This window comes from Haliaeetus leucocephalus, unplaced genomic scaffold (assembly GCF_000737465.1).
Source record: "Haliaeetus leucocephalus isolate CR32 unplaced genomic scaffold, Haliaeetus_leucocephalus-4.0 Scaffold195, whole genome shotgun sequence".
Classification (NCBI taxonomy): Eukaryota; Metazoa; Chordata; class Aves; order Accipitriformes; family Accipitridae; genus Haliaeetus; species Haliaeetus leucocephalus.
In genome coordinates, this window is record NW_010972631.1 from 8,177,081 (window position 1) to 8,195,981 (window position 18,901).

General features: G+C 36.5%; 1 protein-coding gene across 3 annotated transcripts in view; it reads right to left on the bottom strand.

Moving 5' to 3' along the window:
• RIMS1 (regulating synaptic membrane exocytosis 1) overlaps positions 1–18,901 on the bottom strand; it is a 336,006-nt gene that overhangs the window by 140,210 nt on the left and 176,895 nt on the right. For all 3 annotated transcript variants that reach the window (XM_010565784.1, XM_010565783.1, XM_010565782.1), the window contains 4 exons: positions 9,790–9,857; positions 8,916–9,026; positions 6,646–6,745; positions 2,150–2,273 (listed from right to left, as the gene is read on the bottom strand). In XM_010565784.1, coding sequence (XP_010564086.1) covers positions 2,150–2,273; positions 6,646–6,745; positions 8,916–9,026; positions 9,790–9,857 — 403 coding nt within the window. The remainder of the gene's footprint in view (positions 1–2,149; positions 2,274–6,645; positions 6,746–8,915; positions 9,027–9,789; positions 9,858–18,901) is intronic.

Here is an 18,901-nt window from a genome sequence, read left to right on the forward strand (position 1 = left end):
ACAATCCTCAAAGAAAAAAAACAACAAACAAAAAAATATCAATCAAGACACAACACTACAAGAATAGTGCTATTATAGTATGTAAAAACCTCCATGCCAAGACTCTATTTATCTCAAAATAAAAGCACAATCTTATGTGCTCTATTTTTGCCTATGTCTGGAAAAAATATGCATGGGTCATCCAAAGCAAAACTTTACATTTTACTGGTACTATTTCTGGGTGCACTTTTTCCAGCGTAAAATTCACTGCTAGGATTCAGACATTCTTTGATTTTGAATGCAATTCATGTTCTGTGCCTCAGTTCAACAGTTGCAGTATTTTCTCTTGATTTTTCTTCAAGAATATGTCACTGGAATGTGGTCACCTTGTACTTCACTTTTTGAAGCTATTAGATTTGCCAAATCCATAAACTAAAAGAATTCAAATGGTTTAATAATGAAGTTATCGTAAAAGTTTGAGGATGCATGACATTTGCAAACATACTGATAGCAATAAATATACCTAAAGCTCATTACTTAAAATACTAATCTAGCACTTTCCTTTTCCATCAGTTGTACAAATCAATTTTCAGATTTTCTTCAACTGAGACATGGAGTTCAAATCAGGTCCAGTATCAACATATTTCTTTTCTGCTGATTTAAACATAAAAACTAAACTTCCAAAAATCTCCTTATGGCATTTTATTTTTAATTACAAAGACAGAGGACTGAATTTGCAACTTTCAGTCAGGAATTTCTCCTAATTTATCTGACTAAAGAATGTAAAATAAGGTTTCTACTCCCCCACAGTCTCCATCTGGATGGTAATTTTAGCCTTTAACAACAACTATTATTGCATCAAGCTTTCATTTTCCATTAGAAGGTCAAACTCATAACTGGAATTAGCAACGAATGTCAATTTTATTTAAGTACTTTTAATAGTGATTACCATTAAAAAGGCAGAACTCATTTGCAAAATATAGCTACACTTGCACAGTATAGACAAAACCAAAAATCAAAAGCTGATGTGAAATAAATTTAGAAGAATGTTTTAGTCAGAAAATTAATCATGGTTTTTTGTTTCTAAAAGTGAAAACTTATATTTAAGACAGATAAAAATTATAATTAGGATGAAAACTAGCAAATTCAAAATGAAATAATCATGCATTCATAAGGAAGAAACAGTTTACCATCTACCTACAGGACAGTGGTATTTAGAGACTTACAATGAGTGCACATGAAATCTGGGAAGATGACAAACTACAGAGAGATTTAAATCCTTTTAATTTTTTTTTTAAACTAGCCAAGAGTCACTTTTTACTGTTAATCATGTGACTCTGTTCTGCAATACAAATGTGAATTTACAATATATGATGCATATTCAATCCTGTAAGACTTAGCTCTAAACAGTCCCAATAGAGTCGCGTTCGGGGAAGGAGTGTAGAATATCACTGAAACAATTGTGACAAATGCAGGGCCAACGCCACTAATCTTATCAATTGAAACAGATTTGATGATCTTTCTAAGGTTTATTTGGGAAATCAAAAATAGAAGAATTGTTATCACAAAACTCCAAACCTGGATTTATAATAAATAAAAATTAAGATTATAAACATAACAAGTTAATGCTAGTTTTTGATGAAACTATTGTTTCCACTTTTGATTTTGATGACAGTATCATTTAACGCTAAATATAGTTTTTTCAGTTAATAGTTTTGGTTTTCCTTTTTTTAGCTTTTAAAGAAGGTCTGTTTAAAATCCTACTAGCATTGACTTATTAAAATTGTGCAATGCTCCACTTTTGCTGATGCTTCCTTCTACTCATGAAAACTTGCATAAGTTATTCTGATTTAGAGAAGCTAAAATCCTGAAAACCAGATTTTTCTCATGCACAGGTCCACTTGATACACCAATTTAGCTTTCCCACTTGGCAAAAACCTTGTGAGTACTTTGACCATACGGAAAACAACATTTATACATATATATCACTGCAAAGATCCAAGATTGTAAATGGCAGCGAAGAAAGTGGAATATACAGCATGTCAATAATAGAAAGTGAATCATATTCCATTATTAAAAGATAAAAAATAATGAACTCACAAATAGTCCCTTTAAAAGTCCCATTAGTAGAAGTAATAACTGTACTTAAGAAGCAAGTCTTTAGCCTTACCCAATAGGCCTTGAAACAATAATTTCAACTTGAGGTTCTGATTTTGATTCTAAAATAATGTTGTAAACTTCTTCATTTGTAGCTCCAGGCAAGGGTTTACCATTCCATTCTAGAACTTCGTCCCCTTGAATTTAAAAAGAAGTTTATCTCATTTCCATATTCTTTTACAAAGACATGCAAAACATTTATGAAATCTATATAACCAAGTAACGTTGCCCAAAATCAATTAAAAAGCTGTGCTGAAACCCAAAAAAGGTTTCTGAGAAACTATGAAGGCTCCTTTCTCAGAACACAGCTACAATTCGTACACACAAAACATACTAAAGAAACCACTTGTGGAAACATATTAAGTATTTCCAAAATAATACAGGACTTGTTATTGCGCTATGAAATGAAAGAGTCTTTTTAAAAAAATCTTTTATTAACTACCAGTTAATAAGCTTTGAAAACAGCTTAATCTTCAAAAATGAAAAATATAAATACCTACTGTTAAGCCTTTAAAAATCCTGACATTTATTACAATTTATACACTGTGCATTCAATTTCTCTACAAAAAGGACAGTCTTCATTGTCTGTGTCAAACGAACCAAAAAGAAAAGCAAGGAATGAGTCACTATCCCCTGAGGATGTTAGAGGGCACAGAAAGGAAAACATGATGTAAAAGTTATTTAAACTTTCTTTTTTCAGCTTGCTATTTCTGGAATTTAAATAGTATGTATGTTACACTGTATTTTGGCCTTATTATAAAAAGGTGAAAACCTTGAAGGGTAGTTTCTAAAGAAAGATCAGTATATACAACTGAACTGCAGGAACCATAGGGTAAGTTTACACTCTTGTACTCCATCATATGCAGCAGCCAAAACTTCACAACCACTATCTGATGCCACAAGTAACTAATTTTATGGACAATGATTTTATGTTTATCAGATTCAGTCAGGAAAAACCCTTCAGCTGCTGGGTTTGCTCCTTTCTGAGGAGATCTAAGCCAAATGATCAAACTTGCGCTTGTTAATAAGCCAAGGAAAAACTGAAGTCCTTTTTCCCAAACAGCCTGTTATTTTGGTATTTTAAGAAAGGACTCTACAGAGTATTCCACTGGCTTTCAAAGCTTTTTGGCATTCTTTAAAACTTGAGGGCTTGCTAAAGACAGACTTAATAAATGCTTGCTGGCCTAAGTTTAATTTTCTACCACATTGTTTAGCTGAAACAGTTTTAAATATTTCATATATTTATTACATAATCTTATGTCATGGGGAACAGGAATTAGATATTGCCTAGGAACTTCATTTAAAATTTATACAACTCGGTAAAAACACACCCAGTTTCTTCTGTAATACTGACTGTATTTTAAAGCTAACAACTGTTTTAAACTAACATGTTTTTTCCCTAAAATATAATCTATTTCTTTAGAGATAGTTGGCTTAATTTACAAAAGCATCCCAGGCCTTAAAAGGAACAAGATGTGGCCAGCTTTGCAATAGTTATAACTTAATAGCAAAACCCAACTGGTACATATGCTACATTTGTAACACTTAAAATCACAATTTAAATGTCATTTACACAGCAATGATCTATCACATTTTGAAGACAAAATAGGTGCAACATGGTTGAGAATCCTGAAGAGGAACATGGAAGTGCCTGTATCGCAATTTTAGAGGACTTAAGCAGCTTTTTTACTTTTGAGAGTCAGTAAGAGATCAAACAAGTAAAAAAAAGAATTGCCAGGATGACTAAACGTAAGTTCATCGTAGTCAGAATGCTAAATTAACAGATGTGACTCCAATTACTCTTCCTGAAAACTAGATCCAAACGGAGATTTGAGTGAAGTGACACTTCTGCTAGTTCTAACCAGATCACCACCACCCATCTTTTGCTCAGCTTGTCGAGTTATCTTTTTGACCAGCCAAGCCCTTTTAAATTGTCTCCTTCATCTAATGTTTATAAGGCTTACATTCTGATTTCTGCTGTCAGTAATAGGCATGGAAACAGGAAAACATCATTCAGATATTCAAAACTTGGACATAAGCAAAACCCAACTGGACACGGTCCTGTGCAACCTGCTCTAGCTGACCCTGCTTTAGCAGTGGGGCCGGACTAGAGATCTCAAGAGGTCGTACCCACCTCAACCATTCTATGATCCTGTGATACACTGCTACAAATTCAGGTGAGAAACTCTCCGGTCTTAAGTCCCACTGTAGTAGCACAGAGTTGCAAGTCAGTCACTCAAGGAGCTGTTAGACACCTTACACTGTAGATGTTTAGGATAGCCAAGATATCTGCACAAAGCTGGCTGGTGGAACCTACAGGACACCTACACCCTTATGGAGCCACTTCTGCTGGTGGGGCATATATCCCAGGGTATCTAAGATGCCTCTAGAAAGGAATATTAATGCATCTTGCATTCTGCCCCCACTTACTGATGCATGTTCAGCAGAGATGGAAAGTTTTCAGACTTACGCTGCAAATCTCTGATAGCTTTTATATTGATTTCTAAAAGAGTAATTCAGATTGGGAGATACCTCTGGGGGTCAGCTAGTTCCAACCTCTACTCAAAGTAGGGCCAACATCAAAGGATAGACCAGGTTGCTCAGAGATTTCACCAGATGAGATTTGGGTATCTCAAAGGAAGAATATGCAACATCTCTTCTGGGTAACCTGTTCTAAGCCTCAACTATCCTCTCTAGATACAAAAAAAAGATTTTCACAAACAGGATCTCACTCATTCCAGCTTGTGCACATTGCTTCTTTGGTGATCAGTGTGCACTTCTGAGAACAGTCCAGCTCTGGGTTCTCTACAGCCTCCCATTAGACAGGTAAAAACAAGAATTAGACCCTCCTATAGTCTTTTCTTTGCCAGCCTGAGCAAACCCACTTCTCTCAGCTTCTCATACATGATATGCTCCAGACCCGTAATCAACTTTCTGTCCCTCTGCCCAACCTGGTCCAGTTTGACAGTATCTCTTTTGTACTAGAGGAACCCAAACTGGACACAGTACTCCAGATACAGCCCCATAAGCACCCAACAGAGAGCAACAACCACCTCTCTCAACCTGCTGGCAACAGTCCTCCTAATACAGCCCTGTACATGACTGGTGTTTGCTGCAAGGCGCTTTGCTGACTCACGTTCATCTTCTTGTCCTCCAGCACCTCCAGACACTTTTCTGCCAAGCTGCTTTCTAGCTGATTGGCTCCTAGTGTTTACTGTTGCACTGGGTTATTCTGTTCCTGATGCAGGACTTCCTATTTGCCTTTGTTAAAATTTATGAGGTTTGTACAATTACTCAAAGATTTACCAACTAGCTAAATTTTGGAGGTTTTTCATAAAGACGAAAAAGCATGTTTTCCTAATGGCAAGGACTCATTCAGGCCTTTTTTTGTGTTTTACTGCCATACAATAAGGATGAATAGACTTTCATTCATTGAAAATATGCACAAAACAATGTCTTTTTTTTCCTGTGAAATTATTTTGGCTAAAAATATTTTTACAAAATAAAAATAGCTTTGACTTAAAACACAACCTAGACCAAACATTAGAAATGTAATATTTCAGCCCAAATAGTTCAAGATTAGCAGAAAGAAACTTATTTTCTATACTTATAATCTGCAATTAAAATCTATAAACAACTATAATAAGTGGTGCTATCAATCCGATGTATATTGACTTGGTAAAAAAAATATTAACAAATGCCAAAACGAAGTAGGGTATTTTTAGAGACTCATCTTTTCTACTTCTGTATTACTATTTTCTTCAAGCAATTATCCTAAAATCATACAAGTTGTCATCGCAGCTTCTGGATTCCTAAGAAGGCATTGCATAGACTTTGGTTTGCCAGGACAACACTTGGAAAGTAGTTGCTTAGAGCCACGGTAAAAATATAAACCGCTAAGAAGTAACTTTGAAAACCAACTGTTGTGCATAGTTCTCGCTTCATTTAGAAGCTTGAAATATGCCAACAGCACAGACACTTATTTTTAAGTGCAATATATACATCTTATATAAATGAAATATTTTAAGACCATTTTCTTGAGTTGTTTTCCATTTTTATTTGTAACAATTCACATTGAAAGAAGCACTAATAAAGACCATTGTGTACACAGTGCATCATCCTTCAGGTGACAGTATAGAGCAAGTAAAGTAACTGCAGTGAGCTTTGTTTGCCACAATGAAACAGTTTTAAAAAAACATTTGCATTGCTTCTGTAGAGTGTAACAAGCAGCTCCTGAGCTAGCAAGCAAAAAGTTACCCGTGACACTCAGTCCTGACACCAGCACTGATGAGGAGTGTCTTGTATTTTGCTCATACATCCAAGCAACTGGAGTTAATAATAAATTAGAAATGTAGGCAGCTGTGGCATTCCATAACAACATTACGGTATCATCCTGTATTTAAAAAATATTAGCATATCACACAACCAATGTTAATATAAATTAACAGCCGCATTACAAAAAGCCGAAATTAGAAGGCAATATATTTTATATGCAACTAATTGATTTACCTGCTCTGAGATGCCCCACCACATCAGCCAAGCTACCTTTCTTCACTTTGGTAATGAAGGCACCGAGTCGTCCTAATTCTGTCATTTTTCCTCCAACAACCTGGTTAATCATAAATTTGTGAGTTTACAAGCCACAAACCAGACATCATATCAGGCATAAATATATGGACATATCAGTTTTCACATTATTTTTAAAATTAAACCTAACATATGCATAAGCAAATCTATTGTCAATTTGGGCTTTACAGAGGCTTAAGGACAAAGGTAAAGATACAAAAAGGCCAGATCTACTTGAAAAGAAGTACAGCTGACACAGAATGTATAAAATTGATATTCCTTTTGATGTGTTCGAGTAATCAATCTTATGCAGTTTGCTAAGTATCTAAATTTGTTGCAGAAAGAACGTTTCTTAATAAATAACAAAGAAAATGTACCTTTTGCAAATAGATGTCTGTCACATGCTTACGTTTAAATTGCAAGTACACATCAAATCAAATGTATGAAAATCCCAAAATGCAATTGGTACAACAATTAAAAACTTAGCAAATACACTACTATGGAAGATGGGCAAACAGTTCAGAAGAACATTGCTATTGCTAAACCCCAGTCCCCCTCATCCAAGCACATGACAGGACAGAAGAGCAGCTTCTGGCTTTTGGTAACAGAACTGAACAGAGCTATTTTTGAAGATGACTGCATGATACAGAGATCAGGAAAATCAGAACAAAAGGTGCCCTCAAGAGATAAGATTTTTAATAAAATATTAACCAAGAAAATGTAATCTTGCTGACTTGCTATTCTCTTTAGCTTCCTTACTCTCTCCAGCCAGGTTGGGTTTTTTTGTCAGGAATATCCTGGGAGAAGTTTTATAATAAAAGGGAACAGCGGAACGCTAGTTCATTAGGTATTATTTCCCTATGTTGCAATCACAATAACTGGTAGGAGCTTTAATATAGATACATCTCCATGAAAATCGAGGAGCCTACCTGCCAACAAGGTTGTCACAAGATAATAAGTCAAATTTGCCAGTGGGGGCCTTAGCTCATATCATACAACATTGAAACACGAAAAATCAAAAAGAAGCTCTCCAATCTACATTTCCTACTAGGACCAACCTTTTTTCTCACATATTAAAAAATTTGCTTGCTTTCAGCAAAAATCAGCCTTGTGCTACAGGCTGCTAGACATCTAGTAGAGTGAAGCTGTTCTCATCTTCTGTACTCCCACGCCACGCTATCTCATTTCAAGGTGGATAAATGGCCCTTACTCAGGACATGCCATTATCAAGTTCACAAGGTTCTTTCCTGATTTAATTCCCACCATGATGAGCAGAACTGACAACCCACATCTCCATCACATGTGAGGGATTGAACTATCAGAAAACTAAACGCAAGGAGCGGTTCAGTGTCAGTGCCCTTTGAAGTAGACTCAGTCCTAAGTGGATGGGAATATTTCATATTTTGCACCGTTTCTGCTGCACTCAGTGGGGACAGGAAGACACCCAAATTAAATTCTCTCAGTCATCTTTGGAGCTCCATATAGTTAAAAATATACCTTGAGAGAGAAATTCTTGAACTAGCACACTGTACTCCCCACCAGCTTCAGAAAGAGCACTCTCTCTCTTTTAAGCATTCCGGCAACATAGGGACATGAACCTGAAAGTCCGCTACAAATTACTTATTTAGGGATTTAAATCAACTGGACAGTGTTGCCAATGTCTTAATTTTTGAGGCACCAGTTTAACTGGAATTACATTTCGTATAATCTCTACTAGGCTTTAAGGGGTTTTTTTGCAAATTTTTGTGTAAATGTTTAGTTTCATTCTACAAAATTTCTGTTCCGAATGGCTGTGTGGATTTTAAACACTGACCTTATAAACATTTGCATCCGGATGACATTTATGCATGTGGATTATGAGATGAATTACTTGACTGAAATGCAAACAGTAGAGCTAGAAAAGGGAGGACTCCACTAGTGCATTGCAACGTGCAGTATATGTCTTGCAGACAAGAAGCTAAATGAACGGACACTTATTAAACAGAACGGTTCAGCTCCTTTGCCATGCATGAGTGGAAGACTGCACAGCATGATTAAATACATTTACATTCATAATTTTTCTGTATAACTTTCAAAACTTAATAAAAATGAGGAATACATTTTTGTCAAATGACCATATAATTGGAGAGTCCTCTGATTTAATGTGTTGGACCTCTAGGTCTAAGGTCAGTGGAAGTTTCTTTCATTTACCACATAAACCATGTAATACTTACTTTTAGCCCCAGTAATGCACCTGATTCTTTTGGCATGGTTGTTCTCTTGTTAAGAATAACACGCCCAATTAAGCGATCTCCCTCTTTAGAAGGCTGCCACGTTACAGGATGCTGTTAAAAAAACAAGCAGTGGAATTCAAGAAGTGCAACCATCTTCCTGTATTTAGATGCACATTTATAAACCAATAAAATCTCTGGATCATTATGTCACAGTAGACACAAACATCCTTCAGATGTGTTACATATTGCACTCAAGCTTCTATTATTATATCTGTTGGACTCTGGCTTCATTAAATATTTATGTCCACTGTAAAAAAAATATCAGCACTAAGTCTGCAGGTAGAATTATAATACAATTCAAAATTCAATACGTTTAAACATTTGAAACATTTAAAACAAAATAAACATTTATTACCTTAGGTAATAATATTAAACATTTACTTTTAAATTCCATGACCCTGCAAAGCACATTCATAAATTCTCTTCTTTAGAATAATATACATGTTATACAGCTCTACTACATGGGTTCACTACATAATAAAAATCCAAATGATCCTTTCCCAGTCCAAGTCATTAGAAAAAGTCACTAATCTTTCCCAGAGCAGCATCACACTCACAGCTGCTTTTGTGGTGCGTAGTGAAATCTAGTGTCATGTCTATAAAAGAATTAAATTCAAGTTAAAATTCAGGCAATTTTACCAGTGTACATTTTAATGAAAATTTCTTTCTGATTTCAATTTCCATGATCCACTAAACCAAATTTTCATGTAATTTGTATAGAATAATTTTTTACAACAAAATATCTATGCTGAACTGAAATAATCAGCAAACATTTTAATTCATACTTATGAACCTCTTTTTTCCTATTTCTTACCGAACTAATAGGGGATGTCTCCCTGCTGTGCCACGTGGCAGGATCCAGCCAGTAATAATCCAAGTCACCTGGAAGAATATGAGTAGAAAGGAATGTGTAATCTCTCAAACAGAGAAATATGTATGAATGATTACTTCTGCATACATTAATTTTAATGTGCAATAGTTTGATGAAGCAAATACAAAACCTGCATTATGATTCAAATTAACTTATATCAATTTGAAAACAATATGGCCTAATAACATAAAAACAAAAAACACATAATAATGCATTTATTTGGACCTCTGCTTTTTCACGAATTGCACCTCAGAATTGCTTGTGCACTCCAGCTGGTTTTTACTTTGCCCATTCACCTTCCAAGAACGGACCCCAACGCATCTCGTTCGCAGCCCTCCTCCTCCCCCTACCTCCATAACAAACACACAGGACTACAGCTAACGATGACACAAGAGAGAATACTCCACAAAATAGGCACTTAGCTATAGTTAAGGACAGAACAGTCAACCACACTCAGAAATCTGCAAAGTAGTTGATCAGTACTGTGACAACGGGTACTGTACAGATGGAGAGGCACAGGAGCTGGTTAAGGGTAAGAGAGCACCAAAGAAAACAGCCACACAAATAGAGCAAATAGTACCAACAGCAGATACGAGGTTGCAATCTTTCATTTTGATTGGGACAAACTTATATCCTATGTACGTCAAGAATAAACCCATGAATTACAGTGGTCTGGAAGCCATGAGCCAAGAAGAAAAGGCAGCAGAGCGTAACACCACAGAGAGTATATACGAATTTATGGAAAGCTATGGAAACCAACAGTTTGACTGAATATATTACAGCTGTAGAAGGCTGGAGTCGGTAGCAAAAAAACTACCAACTTCACTGGCAGTTGTCTGTGATGGAGGACTGATGGAACTGTGCACTCCAAGGAAGAAAAGGACGAGGCAGGAATTGCAAGAGGAAGAATATCAGGGAGTGCAATTCAGAGCACAATTTTCTTTACAAAGAAGAAGGGTGCAGGTGATACTGGGAAGGACATAGGAGAATGATGCAGGCTAGAATAGATCCAACAGAAGGCTAAATGTGAGACTGATACAGCAGGAACAATTCTGAAGGATTTCAGTGCTAGCACTAGTTTTAAACAGAATATAACTGTGAGCTCTGAACCTTGGTGTTATTTCATCCCTTTGGGCATTGCCACAGCGCATTAACAAAAATGCAATAGTGTCCTTAGAAATGAGAACGACAACTCTTGTTGTCTCTTGCAATAGCAGTAGTATGTAAAAGCTTGATCTGAAATAACCAACAGATATTTTTGAATTTTATCTGAGAAAAAGTAGATGATTCTGCCGTTTACCTTACAATCCCTTTAAACACACAAACAAAAAAACCCCCCGCCAAACCAAAATCTAAACTATCACTTCAGAGGTTAGTTTTAGACCCTGAAGGAAATACAGACACCTCTCACTGAGGTTTATATCCATACCTGCACTTCAGGCATTTTTCACCCTCACTTTGGCAGAGAACCTTGGTCATTTGAAACATGTTAGTGGAACAGTTTGATAATACTGCTTTTTGAATTCACAAGTAATTTTTTTTTCCCCTAAGTCTTTAAATTATTATGTCCCAGCATTAGTTTTCATTACAGAACAACTCTTCATACGCTTTCCTAGGAACATCCCTACAAACTCTTTACGGATCATTTAAAAACCAGTGGGTAAAAATCCTACTTTATCATTAAAGTCAGATACTGATTGACAATACCCTCTGCACTCTTGATATGCTCTATGTCTTCAGAAAACATATTTTATTTATTATGTACACTTTAGGCAATACATCTTCACTGTCTTATCTTATAAAACACATCTCTATAATACTACTGTTAAATCAATACTCTTACTAGCACACAGGCATCCACAACAGGACCCCAAACAAAGCATGCGTCTAGCAAGAAAAAAAAAACACATTTATATGAAGAGTTTATTATTTTTTACTCTTTTTTGACAAATCTTTAGATGCTGATTATGAAATACAAGTTGTATCACTCTTTATAATCCGTAAAATCTTTAATTGTTTACCATCTACATGATCATGTGCACAAGCTTATTTTTAAACAGCTAATGATCATACGCATAACCACATGAGGCAGTTTGCGGTTGCATTAGCTACTGAAGTTCTGCAATTTTGGAGAGCTTAACTTCACATTAAAGATCTTTCAGTTTTATTTTTAGCAATGTTCCTTGCACCTTTATAGACTTCAAAATGGCAACAAGAACAACAACAAATCCACGAACCAGACTGCCACCCCAAGTGCTGGCAGTAAGCTGGGACCTGTGGTGCAGAGCTCTCCCATTTTCAGTAATGGACTCAACAATAGCACCAAAAAGCAACTCTCTCTTGCGTGAGCTGGCCTGCCACAGGCAAAATACAACACACTTTGCCTCCATGTTTCACAGCTATTTGCTCAGCAATAGAGAAATGTTCAGGCAGGAATAAATGCCAGCTCCGGCACGCAGATGTGTGTGTCCAAGTGCTCAAAAACATTTCTGCTCTTGTCTCCATTGCTCCCTGGTCTTTTCCCCTTTCTTCCTTCCCCAGTGTCGTGGTTTAACCCCAGCCAGCAACTAAGCCACTCACTCACTCCCCCCCCATCCAGTGGGATGGGGGAGAAAATCGGGAAAAGAAGTAAAACTCCTGGGTTGAGATAAGAACGGTTTAATAGAACAGAAAAGAAGAAACTAATAATGATAATGATAACACTAATAAAATGACAACAGTAGTAATAAAAGGATTGAAATGCACAAACGATGCGCAGGGCAATTGCTCACCACCTGCCGACCGACACCCAGCCAGTCCCCGAGGGGCGATTCCCTGCCCCCCCACTTCCCAGTTCCTAAACTAGATGGGACGTCCCATGGTATGGAATACACTGTTGGCCAGTTTGGGTCAGGTGCCCTGGCTGGGCATGAGAAGCTGAAAAATCCTTGACTATAGTCTAAACACTACTGAGCAACAACTGCAAACATCAGTGTTATCAACATTCTTCACATACTGAACTCAAAACACAGCACTGTACCAGCTACTAGGAAGACAGTTAACTACATCCCAGCTGAAACCAGGACACCCAGCTTCAGCTTCTGGGTCCCAGTTACCCTGCTGCTCTTCCTCCTGGTTATTGCATATCCATGACCACTTGATTCATGCACCTAGCGTCCTTCCCCACCAAGTTCCTGCTGTAACCAGATCCTCTCATACGTCTTCTGCTTGGCTAACCTGCTAATTTTCCCATCCTCACCAACTACCTACCCTTCGCTGCCTTTCTTCCCCGTCCATTTTGTTGTAATCATCTATCTTCTGTCTCCTTCTGCTTCTGGCTTTGGTGTCCTTTCTTTAGATTGTGTATTTTAATCCCTCCTTCCCCTCACACCCCTCAGTACTAAGCTCCATCCTCGCTATCCGCTCCTCCCCGCACCTTTAGCTTTCTGTCCCTTTCACCCCTCTTGTCTGTTCTGCGCTTTGGTAAATTCCAAGCCATCAGCTACATCCACCGCGGCCGGCCACGGCCATGGTCCTTTTGCCCTCTGCTCTCAGAAGGTGAGAGCAGGAATCGCACGGCTAACGCGGCTCTACTGAGCTGGAGCACAGGTGATACGCTGGGAAGGCATAAAGGCAGCCATCAAATCAAAAACCTTGACTGAAAGTGATAGGTCTACAATTTGGTGAACATTTTTAAAGCTGCAAAAATGCATGAATTGGGGAGAAGAGAGTCCACATTCTTGAAAAATGACTTCATTTTTCATTCCTATTAAAAATTCAGTATGAAATAGACCATTAGCATGCAAACTTTTGGTTGAATCTACAACTGTAAAAAGGGTTTTACAATGGAAAACGTCAGTTAATCTACATTTATAAACACTCATAGAGTAGAACACCCAAATTAAAACATAAAGGAACAAAATCCCCAAATGAGCTTAAAACATATTTTATGCCAGCAACACTGACACTAGCATCTTGACATCTGCAGTTCAGTACTCTTTTACAGCTATATTTTAACAATAATTTCTCCTTGATCATGCTATGTCATTGCTGCATCTTTACTTAATACTTATTTATGCCATTCTTGCACTGCTATACCCTAGAACTGGCTATTTGTTTAATTACACAAAATAATTTCACTGAACTAGTATTACAGAGAACCAGGAACAGGTAAGTAACATGAGAAAACTTACCATCTAAGACCACAGTTTCAGAGTTTCAGACTTTGTCAAAAAAACCCCCACCAAAACTCAAAACAAAAAACACTATACACGGAGTACTCTCTCCACTGGTAAAAGTTACTAAAAATAACTAGTAAAATAAGACAAATTTAAGACATTGTGGAGAGGCAAAACCTACTTTTCTAAGGAGCAAATAATTGATTTACAGGCTTAAACTGTTTTTAAACACTTTTTAAACAATGCTTTAAATTTAAAAACATGAAAAACTTAAAAATAATAAGCCCCTATGAAAATATACATATCCTGTACCATTATTTTTGTACATTACTGATATGTTTAGAACTGATGTTCTAAAACACACAAAAGTGTATTTCAACTTAAAACATATTATTAAAAATGCATTTGCAGTTATGATACATGATTTACTTAAGACCAATGGAGTGAAGTATATTATTTATAGAACCTTCTTTCCTGAGGGAATAATTCAAAAGTTGTATCCTTCCAGCAATGAAATATTTTTCCTATTAACATGCTGCTGCTTGATTACTTTACTTTCGGACACAGATGAATATAATCATAAATCTACTTTACAAGACACAAATGTGTTGAGGTTTTTTTTCCGTGAGAAGTCTTTTGCAGTCTTCAATCAAATTCCAAGACAGGGAGTAAAACTCTTAATAAATTGCTGTTGTTTTTATATCCGCAACATGCGTGCCTTCAAAATGAAGGGAAAGCAAAACTCACAACACCAAAAAAAAAAATTTCTCTAAAATACTTCATCTTCAGCAGCACTACCCATACCAAAAGCTAATGCTGGGATACTGTGATTTCGAGTGAGATCCTGCAAAGCTGAGAAGTGCTGGAAATGACAGCCTTGTCTCTCTTGAAAACCACAACAAGCACAAAATATGAGAAAGTCCGTTATCATGTATGACCAGTCATGCTGATTTCCAAAGAGTCTTGAATACCGGAGTTAAAATACCCCAAGATGTTTCCCCAAATCCATCCAGACTATTCGGAGACTACTGATATTCAGCAAAGAACGTGCTTCTGGTGTTTTGCTCAAATCCAGATGCACTAGATTTGCAGCAGTTACTTAAGACAAGAAGCAGACAGTCTAACGATGTCAGTCAGCCCATGTTAGGCACTTAATTGAGCCTAACACGTAGCTGCTAATTAATAAAGCAGTTCTGTCACATAACTAGGAAACTTAGACAATTATTTTCAGAGGCTGCATCAAAAACTACAGCATAAACTAGCTTCCTATATAGTCGGACTAGATCTCACTAATTAACACATGCAACAGCCATTTATGTATTTACCCTTGTTAATTTTTAGAGTCATACAGCCTGCACTAAACAGACAATAAAGCTCATCAGAGATCCGAAACATCCTCTGTTATGATGTCTTCCACAGTCCCCATGGAACTTGATCAGCATCTCATAGAAATGATCAATTGTTTCCCAAGGTAAAAATCAATACAAGCCACATATCAACCTACAGAAAAGCTACAAAAAAAAAAAAAGAAACTCCATGTATCAACTCAATTGCCTTCCTCCTTCATAGCCTGAGTTTTGATGAGTTAGAAGACCATTTTGCATGCTATTGGTAAATGTCTTCAGCATACTGTTATTGCCATCAAAAACATCTGGCTGCTGTTACAGATGTGATAGGTCATATTGTTAAGCAAGAAAGTACTTCTACGCCCAAGAAAAAAAAAAAAAGATGCTAATCATTTTATCATGTCAGAAAAATAATTCAGTGTATAAACAATGTATCTTTAAATCATTCTAGTCAAGCTACTAACTAACCAGATAAAGAAAAAACACATGAGTACCCTGGCTTGACAGACAGCCTTCACATCTAAGTGGCAAGCAGAGAATTCAAGAGCTACCTATTGCTTATTTATACAGAAAGCTTCACAAAAATGCTCATTATCTCCTTGCTCTCAAATCAACCCACTTCAGATGCCTACAGTTAAGAACTTAAATCCCTGCTGAACAAGGTCTGTGTTTTACCATTTATGCAGTTCAAGGACAGGCTGGCTCATGCAGTATGTGGGAAGACTGCACCACATGACTGTGAAGTTTAGGTTTTATTTTGTACAGAAAATATATAATTGCATTGGATTTGATTTAGAAGATAAGGACATTTCATACTCTCTCACACAAAATGAACACTTTGGCATTTTATTTTGAAACAAACCCCTTAGTTTAAAAATCTTTTTTAAAGTGGTAGTTACATTGTGAGCACAGCACAGGTTTCAATGTTGATTGATACTTGCAAACAAGAAAACCAGAAATAATTAGGCAAGGAAGTAGTGAACTCGGGAAATATTATTTTGATTGTTAAGGACACTAATATTAAACTAAATCTAGTGAAAAGGAAGATCCGTTTGACTTTTCCCTTAGTTAATATTGCAAAGTTGTTTCTTTACAAGAGTTTGGAAATTCACAATTATTTTTCATTTTGCAAAGGGATGATTTGTCAGTGGCTGATTACTAAAAATTCTTTCAATATATTCTTTTTAACAGGGTGCAAGGTGAATTTTCTGTGGACTGTTTAAAATATAACATGAGTTTCTTATCCAGATATTTATTTAGGAAAGACTTTTTTATTTTATGGATTGTGATTTTTTTTTTTTTTAATTAGGAGTACAGTTTACACATACACTCTTTTATAAGAAAGTATAACACTTGTGTTCATTGATGGCTCAAGAAGGTTTCTCAAAAGGTATACTTGCAAGGGACCTTCCAAAACAAAACCAACTGGGCCCATTTGTATGTTTCACAAGGCGGACTTCCTACCTGAATTATCTCAGGGTTGTTAGAAGGCTTTATAAATTACTGAAAGCAAAGATTACTAACCTTGCCAATGGAAGCTTGAAGCCAAAAATCACTACCTATCCAGTCAAGTAACAAAATGAGGATTTGTGAATGTTTCTGACACTTTTAATATGGACACAAGGTATGTAACAAGGAAGCTGTTCTAAGTTTCCTGAATCTCTAGGGAGTCCGCTCCTGACAATCCCTGAACCATCATTATTTCGTTCCTTCTACTCAAACACTGAGAGTGGAAAGGGTTGATGAACTCTTCAACAGCTAGATGTTTATTTTTATGTCAGAGACTGCCTAAAATATTATTCTAAGGATGTGTAAGTCTTACTGTAAGCATGTAAGTTCAGGAATTATATGACTCGCAAAGGGATGGCCCTCAGAAGCATGTTCTGTAAGCTCTTCAGAAAGCATTTCAAGTGCTAAAGAACTTGTAGAGATGGAGAGATGTAAAATACTAAGCAAGATGTGTGAGCTTTCATTCATTTGAAAAGTTTCTTTGAAAGCTTTCTTAAAAATGTTTTATTGAGGATCCAGAAAAAACAGTTAGCGGCACTAAAAGCTTCAAATCAGCAGGCAAACATTTTAATTGTTTTTTGATACTGTGGTATTTAAAGATTAAAGAAAAAATTTGTTATCTCAGGGCTAGCTCTGAGTACTGATTTTGCTGACTTGGATTACTCTCTTGAGTGGAAGCTAATTCTGCAGGTGGATGGATAGATGGAGATCTCCTTTTTGAAATTCAGAGCTTCTTTGAATAAATTTATTATTGCTATTTAATTCCAATTCAGTATTGACACTAACTTGTGTTAACAGTTTTATCTGAGTTCCTGTTTCATATAATTAACACTATTTTATCTTTGGCCTGATCTCTTGATAGTGTTTTTGTTCAGTGTATGAAGAAATTTACAAAACGTATAGCAAGTTGTCTCAAAAAGTCACATGGTGTCATAATTTTGGAGAGATGGATACATAGCTATCCCATACACTAAAAGCCTGACCAGCTCTTAATAACTTTTCTGCTGTTCTGAAGGAATTCCGAGCACTTCAAGTATGCCATGCTGTTCTTCAGCCTAACACAATTCTTTCCTGTGGGTTTGTTCGGTTGGTTGGTTGGGTTTTTTTGGTTTGGTTTGATTGCCTTTTATGGAGAGGTAGGAGAAGGTATTTTAAAAAGCCCACATAGACAAAATAGCTTTCAGCTGTTGTGTGTACTGGCTTTGTTTTTGTTGTTTTTTGGTGGGGTGTGGGGTCTGTTGGGGTTTTTTTTGACATTTAAAACCAATTGAGTAGGTATTAATTGCAAAAGGTAGTATTCTCATTTTGGCCTCTTTGGTATTTTTCCCCTGATACTTTTAAAAAAGATTCAGTTGAATATTTTTTATCTTAATATTTGTTAAAGACTGATTTATGAACAAATTATAATTCAAAATCAAAGCTGAGAATAAATTCTCCTCAAACCCCACAGTGTTTCTACCCTGCCAGTAGATACATAGGAATTTTAACAAGGATAAGCAAACCAGAAAAAAGTGTAAGGCTGTGAAACAGCACCCCATGCCTTAGAAGTCCCACGGATACAATGCCCAGTGAGGTCTCAGTGCCCTGCTAGCACCCACTGCAAATAAGGTGACCAAAACAGGCCATGTCCAGAGAGGCTTATTTGAACACAGATTTCCTCCTACTGTGGGGAAAGAAGAAAGGCATTTCTGCTCAGATATAGAAGGTAATACATGGTATTTATAAACATGTTGATAGAAACAACAGCAACTGGGAGCAAGGCTCCTTGTTATCCACAGGACCACAGGAATCAGAAGGGAGAAAGACAGTGAACTTTTCTGTTAAATGTCCAACATACACACACAGAGCAAATCATGCAGACCTGCACAAGTCCCTTGAGAAATAAGAAGATTATATTTCATAATCAAAGTTATGATTTCATTTTCATGAAAACTGGGGGAGATAATTCATCTCAAATGTTACAATGAAAAAGAGGAGGGAAAAGTCTGAGGAGGGAAAAAAAGGCTCTTGGTCATCCTGAGCTTCAGGACAGAGCTTTCAGGA